Consider the following 8,475-nt stretch of genomic DNA (forward strand, 5'->3'; position numbering starts at 1 on the left):
CAGAGGGAGAAGCAGGCTCCCTGCCGAGCAGGGAGCCCGATGCGGGACTCCATCTAGGGACTCCAGGATCATGACCTGAGCTGAAGGCAGTCGCTTAACCAACTGAGCCACCCAGGCGCCCTCCCCACCTAGTTTTTACGCCCTTATGTAATCCCCTCCCCTCAAGCATGGGCTGGGGATACAATATAGTAAAATTGTCAGGATGTTATTTCTAAAATTTCCATGGCTTCTGTATTGCTCACCTTTTCTCACTCTCCAGCTTTCTTGCTCTGAGGGAAGCCAGCTCCCATGTCAAGCAGCCCTGTGGGGAGGCCCGTGTGGCAAGGAACTAATCTCTCCAGCCAACAGCCTACAAGAACCTGAGGTCCTTGGTCCAGGGGCCCTCAAGGAACTGAAGCCTGCCAACAGCCTTGTGAGTAAGCTCGGAAGTGGACCTTCTGAGGCCCGCAGACAGCCTATGTGTGAGCTTGGAAGCTGATCTCCCTGCCCCAGATGACCTCTCTTATGATGCACCCCTGGCCAACACTTTGATTGGAGCCTGTGGAAGACCCGGAGCCAGATGCCCCCCCCCCAAGCTGTGCCCAGATTCTTGCCCCACAAAAACTGTGAGATGATAAAACATTTGTCAATTAAGCCACTACGTTTTGGAGTAATTAGTTGTGCAGTGACAGATACACTCAGATCTAAATTCCTAGGATATATTCAACTATGTGGAAGCCTCATGCTATAACAGTAGCTGTGTTTACAAATTTGAGGATTCACAGATATTAGCTCATATCCCTTCTCAAGAATCCTACAACATCTCCTCCTACTCCTTTTCTTTTTCTATTTTTAAATAAACATATCAAACTATAGTGACAGTTACACATTCTATTTTTTTCTGCCCCATGTGTTGTGAGCATTTCCCCATCTCATTAACTATTCTTCAAAGCATTCTTTATTCCTCGCACCTCTTCAGCAGCCCATTATAGGAGTGCGCCAATGTTAATTTAATCCCTCCCCTCTCTTATGTTTTGAGCTCAAGGTAGGGTTTTAACTCCTTGGGTCACATCTATGAGTACATGCCGGCCCCTTCAAGCAGGGCTTATGGGACGAGTATGGGGTAGGGGGAAGGCAGGATCGTCTGTGTTTAAGTGCTCCTGATGTTGCATCAAGTCTGTGCCACTTCCTGGTTATGTGTCCTTGGGCTGGTTACTTAACACTCCCAGGCCTCAGTTTCCCCTTCTGAACAGTGGGAATAATATCCATACCTACCTCACAGAGTTATTGAGGGATATTAGAGGCATAACCTGGAGTTAACCCAAGTAAAACACAGCACAGTATCTGACTATATTTAGGGTATATGGACACAAGTCAGACCACAATATCCTCACAAACACACACCCTGCTCCTCGTTGAGTCCTGGTCCATGGTGCATTATATCACCTCTTGTTCCAGACTCCAGCTGGCCTCCAATCAAAAGCACCTTGGCTTTCCTCCCACCAGTCTGCTCTCCATGAACCTGTGGTGACCCCGGCTCTGGCACCATCCACAATCCTGCAACCATCACACCATGTCTAGCTGTGTGGCCCTGGGCAAGTTCAGCCTGTCTCTGGGTCTCAGCTTCCTCATTTGTGATATGAAGAGGGGATTAGATTGGGAGGTCCATGATGGATTGCCCACCTCTAAACTTTAGACTATTACCTCTTTTTTCAAAGGCCCTTCAGTTTCAACCATGCCGAGTACAATCAGAGCTTTAAAGAACGGGCCAACGCAAAAAGAATTGGAAAACATTTTAATTTATTTACCATAACATGTGTGCCGAGACTTGTGCTCAGCATCCTGGAGTGTGTTAAATACTAGCATAGTGTCTGTTTACATGTGTGTGAAAATCTGGGTGAAGAATTGGGGTTTCTCATCTCGGGCCCCTTACAGAGCTTGTCCTGAGTCTGAGTGAGAACCCACACACACACACACACCCCAACCCCTACCCCAGTAGATACTGCAGCTGAGCTCCTGCCTGGGAGAGGCAGGGAGCCATTTGGGAATAGCCTGGGGAGCTGACCCTGGAGAATCTCCCAGAGGTCTTGGTATGGCTATGGGTGCCCCTCCTGCAGAAATCCCTGGGGGGACGGTTCCAGGCTTCTCCCCAACTCCAGCCCACAGGTTCAGTTCCTTGGCACTGAAAACACTGCTAGGGAAGAAAGAGTCCACTTCCGGGCTCCTGCTTGGCCTCTCCCTATCCAGGCTTGGACTCTGGACTAGCCCCAGCTAGGGTGAGGTTTCAGGAACTGCAGGGCTCTGTCACAAACCAGAAGAAAGAGCTCCTTCCCATTCCCAGCACATAAACCTCACACCAGCCCCCAGTTTCTAGGACTTCAGCTCCTAGGGTGCCCGGGCCAGGATCCCACCAGGAGAAGGAGGAACAGATGGTGGTGTTTCAGGTCCCCAAAAAGGCTGTGTGACCTTGGGCATGTCACATGGCTTCTCTGGCCTCTGTCTCCTTATCTAAAAAAGTGGTGTGATCATCTGGATTTTGCAGAATGACCATGAAGTTGAAATAAGATAATGGCGGTGAGAGGGCCTGGCAGTGCTGGGCAGCAGTGATGACGTTCTCTTCCTGGTGAAATGCTGGGCCAGCTGGTCAGCCAAGAAAGGCAATTCCAATGGTAAAGGAGGAGCTGCCTGTGTGCTGAGGCTGCTACTTCAGCCCAAGGAAGGGGCTAGCTCGGCTCCCAGGGATGGGTTAGAAGTGGACTTGAGCAGAGGAGAGCAGGGGGAAAGCCAAGAGTGGGAGGGGGCTGGAATCCACACCCAGCCCTTGCTGATCTGCTGCGGATAACGCCGCAGGCTTGTGCTCCCCACCCTGCAGGCAGGCCAGCCCCAGAGCAGTTGGGAGGCTGTCAGGTGAGGACCCCAGCTTCCCTCTGGTGGGGTGCCCCATCACAAGGGGCTGTAGAGGGGTGGGTTGGGCTGGGGGACCGGGCAGGAGGGTGTCGAGCTTGGAGGAAGGCCTTGGCAGGCTGGAGCCAGTGGGCGAGGCTGACTGGACAGGGCTGGGGGACAGTTGGGCAGGAGGTGCAGTGACCTGGGTGGAGTCAAGGGACAGAGAAGGCAGAGGGGACAGGGGGAGGCCAGGCGAACTATGAGGCTGTGGATCTGGAGAGAGCCGGTGAGCCGAGGGAGAAGAGACTGAGGTCTGAAACAGGCCCCGCTGCTCCCGGCAGCCATGTTGTCCATGGAGCATGGGGTCCGGGGGCCGCTCGGTCTGGCCCCAGCAGCCAGGGGTCACTGGAGCCAACCAGGTGGCAGAGTCCATGAGGCACAGGCGCTCGTGCGCATGCAGGGTCCGGCTCCACCACAGCAGCTCGGCCTGCAGGGCCTGGATCTCCTTCCGCAGCACGTGGTTGTGTTTCTCCAGGGTCTCGTGCTGCTGGGGGCAGAAGCAGATGGGTGGGGGAGGGGATGTCAGCCAGCATGAGTCCTGTACCCCGTCCCTAGCGTCCTTCACTTAGAGGGAAAGGTGTATTGCCATCCAAATGTCTCAGCGAGGGCCCCTTGGCTCCTCTCTGGCCGGCTCTCCACAACCACCCAGCCCCTCTTGCCCATTCCACTCCTACTGGGGCTCAGATTGGCCTGCTCTCCATCCTCACCACCGGTCCCCTGGGCCAGCTGGTCTCCACCAGCCGGCCACCTCCACTCACTTGAGAACTCCACCAGCGTCCTGACTGGGGCGCCCCTGAAACCACCCTGTTCTCTTGGCCCAGAGGAACAGTTTGGCAATTACGGGATCAACTGTACATTCAAGTTCAAGTCCTTTAAAGGCTCCCACACCTCCCTGTGCACCGTGGCCCCAGCTCACACCTCCAGCTTTATCTCTCTGAGATATCTAACTTCTCCTGCTCCCCTTAACTTCCTGTCCCTCCAGTGGACTCTGCTTCCTCACCACATTTCCTGTCTCCTCTGCCTGCACACTCTTCCAGTACCTCCTCCCCTGGGCTAATCCTGACGTGGACTTCTCCTGACAGCTTGGAGGTCATTCTGTCTCGCACACTTCTAGGCTGCTCCATGCCCCTGTCAGATCTCCCTAGTGCCCAGAACTGACTCACAGAGGCACTGTGGGAGGAGCCCCGAGTAGTGTTTCAGAGGGTGGCAGCACCGGAATGTTCTATTCGGCACCCCCGAATCAGCATCTGGTAAGTTCTGTTCTGCTGGACTCTGGGTTCTGAGAACCCGCTGATAGTGTGCAGTTCTAAACGACCCTTTATAGTGACAGCAATGAAAGACCTTTCTTTCCACAGCTCCTAAGGCTGAGTGACTTCCTCTTGTTCCCTCCCCTACCATACCCCTTTTGTGGACAATTTTTATTTATCTTTTCTTTATTTTCTTTTTTTCATTGATTTGAAAGAGAGACAGAGACTGCGTGAGCGGGGGAGGGGCAGAGACAGAAGCTCAAGCTGACTCCTTGCTGAGCACAGGGCCCTACTGGCCCCACACGGGCTCCACTTGGGGCTCCATCTCATGACCCATGAGATCATGACCTGAGCTGAAACCAAGAACCGGACGCTTAACCCACTGAGCCACCCAGGCGCCCCATTTGTGGACAGTTTTTCAAAGGAGAAGCCACAAGGATGTTTTACATAAAAATGTTGCTGAGAGCATGAACTCAAAATGCTAACAGGCCTCAAAACCACTAGCAGCCCTACTTCCAGGCTGGTCTCTGCATGTGGAATGATATTTTTAAAACATGGCATTAGGTCACCTCTCACCTAAATTCTCCACAGGCTTCAATTCACCTCCAGAAACTGAGTCATTTGCTGGTTCACTCCTTCGTTCCCTCGCCATCTCTAGGCCGCTCACGTGTTACCTCCTCAGGGGAGGCTTCCCCAGTTAGGTTTCCGTCACCCCACCCTCCCCGCTCCCTTGCTTCTGCCCTGCTGTATTTGGCCCCACAGCGCTTATCACCAGCTGACATCCCCAATCCCCCACGGATAATTTATTTGTCTGTCTGGCTCCCCCATGAAAATATGAGCCCTGGAGAGTGCGGGGTAGGTTTTGGTCTGCTTGTTCGCAGCTGTATTGCCGATGCTGAGAACTGTACCTGTCACATGGGAGACACTCAATGGGCCTTTTTAGGAGGAGTGAACACATGAATGCATGAAGTCTCCACCCTGCCAGGCGGGCACCATCCTGGGCCTCACTCACACACGCCCACGCCAGCACTATTTCATCTGCCAGCATGCCTTTTCCTACCTTCATCCGTTTGGAAAACTCCTATGCATCCTTCAAGACCAGCTCAGACTCCATCTCCATTATCACCCTGATGCCACTACCCGTGTGTTGTCCCCACTTTGTGCTCCTAGAGCACTTTATTCTGATTCCATCATCTGCTCCACAGGGCACGACTGAGTTCCTTCTATTTGTCGGGCACTGCTCCAGGTGATGGGGAAACAGCAGAGGACAAAATAGTTCCCTGCCTTCATGGTGCTTCTAGTCTGGTGAGGGAGATGAGCAATAGACCTCAAATATGTAAGTTCAGGGCTAACAAGAAGAATAGAGCAGAGTACCGGTAGCCGGCTCTTTAGATCATGTGGTTTAGAAAGGCCCTTCGGAGGAGGTGACATTTAAACCAAACAACCGGAAAGAAGTGAGGATCTAGCCGGACTGTGGTCTGAGGCTAGAGGGAACAGTCTCTGCAGAGCCCCTGGGCTGGATGTGCGTGGCCATTGAAGGAACAGGGAGAACAGGGTGTGGGGTGTTAGGGGAGGAGACAGCATAGGGCCTTTGGCAGGCAGGGCTGTAGAATTTCACTCTGCACTATAAGAACTAAGGTGTAAGCATTTTTTCCAAGGGCCAGGTCCTGAGCCCAGCTCTGAATCCTTTCCCTGGGATGGAACCGGTGATGTCCTTTCTCTCTGCCACAGAGGAAGAAGAAAAGCTCCAAGGGTCAGCTTACCATCCAAGGTCAAGTTACCATCCAAGGTTAAGAGGCAAGTACAGTGGAGCCCTCCCCAACCCCACTGGGCTCCTTTGCCTCCTTTAGTCGCCACAAGGGTCCTGCCAGTGGGCAGGGATTATGGTCCCCGTTTTTGGATGAGGACAGTGAAGCTCAGCGAAGGAAGTGACTTGTAGCTATGAGTGCCATGGCTGGGACTCTAAAGCAGCCCATCTTAACCCTGAACGAGTTTCTCATAGGGTGCTTGTCTCCTCTCCCTAGATCCGGGGCGCCTCAAGGGCAGGGCTGGGCCACGGACACACCTTTGTGTCCCCAGAGCCCAGCGCAGGTCTGGCACAGTTTATACTCAGCACCTCTCTCAAGCTCAGGCGACGTGGAAACATACAGCAGTGGAGGGAGAGCCGCTCACAGGCGTGGAGATAGGGATGGAGGAGAGGTGGCCAGACCAGGAAAGTGGAGTCAGGGTAGGGAAGGGAAGGCATCCCCCACCTGGTGCAGGGCGTCCGCCTTGTCCGTGTGCTTCTGCCGGCTGCGCTGGGCGGCTGCGCGGTTCTTCTGCTTCTTCTTCAGCCTCTGATGCTCCTCGGGGTCCTGCAGGGTGTGAGGCAGAGGGCTCAGGGGTCCCGGCAGGGGCTTGCACTCTCTGTCCAGGCCATCTGTAAAGCCACACTCTCCCCGATCCAATTCCCCAAGGGTCTCCTGTCTCCTAGAGGCCCCACACACGGCATCGCTCACAGGTACACCTTGTTGGAACACCTGCCTCACCCACACGGCCTGCTTACAGCTCACAGTGGGGGAGGACGGACGGAGAAGCCCAAAGCCTCCGTTGGAATGCAGACAGAACGGACTTCACGCCTGCACTCTGCTTAGCAGCCATCCGGCTCCAGGCAAATCGCTCCCTGCTGGAGCCCAGCTGCCTCATCCGCACAAGGGCCACAAAGCAGGCATGAGCTTCCTCAGCAAGGGCAGGGCCAGGGTCCGATTCGGCTCCGTGAGCCCAGGCCCAGCCCAGGCCCGAAGCTGATATTCAGTGACTCAACAGATTTTTATTGAGGACCTACTGTGTGCCAGGCACGGAGTGAGGGGGACAAAACAGCAAATCAAGCAGGCAAAAATCCCAGCCCTCAAGTTGCTGACATTCTGTGTGGCAGCAACCTGGAAGGAATGCATGAGTGGACCCAGAGCTTCCCAGCAGTGCCCCTCCCCCTCCCCGGGACCCCACATTAGGGGGTCTGTGAAACTTAGACAAAATATTTAAACCCAATGCCCCACGTTTTGGAAGGTCGGGCAAGAGAGAATGTTGGAGACCCCACAGCCCAAATCCCCCTTCCCCTAGGTCACTCTGGGAGTGTGTTCTGACTGTAGGGAGCTCAGACAGGATCCAAGACCCTGCCCTCCTTGGCTGAGAACTCCATGTTGCTCAGTTGATGGTCATAAGAGGTCCATCGCAGGTTCTGGGAGGGCGAAGAGACTGGAGCCTGGGGGAAAGACCTGCACTTGACGGAAGGAGGTAGGCTTCTGGTACTTGGGTCCTGGGACAGGAGCAGGAACTCCAAGGGGAGCCACGCCAGAGAATTTGGGGAGGGAAGAGAATGCTCCCATAAGGGCAATGAGGGGAAGGTGGGTGAGGAGACAGCACTATTCAGAAGCCACGTTCTAAAACGGGAGCCTGGCTCTGCACTATGAAAGCAGGAAAGCCCTCACTTCAATCACCTGGGGAAACTGAAGCCCAGAGAGGGGATATGTGGATCCCATGGTCGCACCGCCTGTAAGTACAGAGCTGGGACTAGAAGCTCTGACCGTGTCCCTCCCTGCCTGGGAACTGGGGCCGCTTGGCCATATTCCCCTTCTCATCCCCTGTCCCTGGTTCCCTGTACTCACCGTCCTGGTCAGCAGCCCACTGCCCCCACAGAGGTGCATGGCTTAGGCAGGGGGCGGGCAGAAGCTCAGTTCGGGTGTCCCTCTGTCACTGTGACCTCCCAGTGCCCTCTGGGGGCCCAAGGAAGTGGCAGCTCTTTAAATCCCCGGTGACCACTCCGCCCCCAGCAAACCAAGTTTCAGTTTCTTCTAAAGCCACTGGCTGCTCAGAATCCCTGGCTCGGGTTGGCTCACGTGGCTGGAATTTCCTAACACGAACTGGCCTTCCGGTTGGGTCCCTTTTCTGGAAGGAGAGCGATGACAACGGAGGGTGGCCAGAGGAGGGGACACCAAAAGTCTGTTATTGGGGGAGGGTTCTGGGGGAGGGAGGGCAGGCAGCCAGGCACAGAGCCAAGAGGCGAAGCCAATGGGGAGCCAAGGGCTCATGTGGGACACGGGAGAGCCTCTGGGAGCTGGAACTGCTGGCGTCCAGGTTTGCCGCCCACCTCTGGCCCGTGGGAGCTGCGCAGCTTTGAGAACGTGATTCATCCTCTCTGAGTCTTAGTTTCCTCATCTCTAATGGGTGTAGGGGGATGGGACAAGTAGCTACTCACAGCTTCACGGAGGAACCAAGCAAGATAATACAACCACCCCCAAACCCTCGGAGACCAATGTTGAGGCAA

The 8,475-nt window shown here is 54.7% G+C and overlaps 1 protein-coding gene across 2 annotated transcripts; it reads right to left on the minus strand.

Annotated features, from left to right (window-relative positions):
* Positions 1 to 1,768: 1,768 nt before the first annotated feature.
* Positions 1,769 to 8,096, minus strand: BATF2 (basic leucine zipper ATF-like transcription factor 2). 2 transcript variants are annotated; one of them, XM_032414707.1, is made up of 3 exons: positions 7,817 to 8,096; positions 6,425 to 6,526; positions 1,769 to 3,409 (listed from the first exon to the last, which is right to left on the minus strand). In XM_032414707.1, exons 1-3 carry the CDS (start codon positions 7,853 to 7,855, stop codon positions 2,726 to 2,728), a joined length of 825 nt encoding a protein of 274 aa, XP_032270598.1. In that variant the 5' UTR covers positions 7,856 to 8,096; the 3' UTR covers positions 1,769 to 2,725. The 2 variants fall into 2 exon arrangements, with proteins under 2 accessions (XP_032270598.1, XP_032270597.1); XM_032414706.1 differs by having other exon boundaries at positions 1,769 to 3,412.
* Between the last annotated feature and the right edge of the window lie 379 nt (positions 8,097 to 8,475).

This window comes from Phoca vitulina, unplaced genomic scaffold (assembly GCF_004348235.1).
Source record: "Phoca vitulina isolate PV1807 unplaced genomic scaffold, GSC_HSeal_1.0 scaffold16, whole genome shotgun sequence".
NCBI classification, from domain to species: Eukaryota; Metazoa; Chordata; class Mammalia; order Carnivora; family Phocidae; genus Phoca; species Phoca vitulina.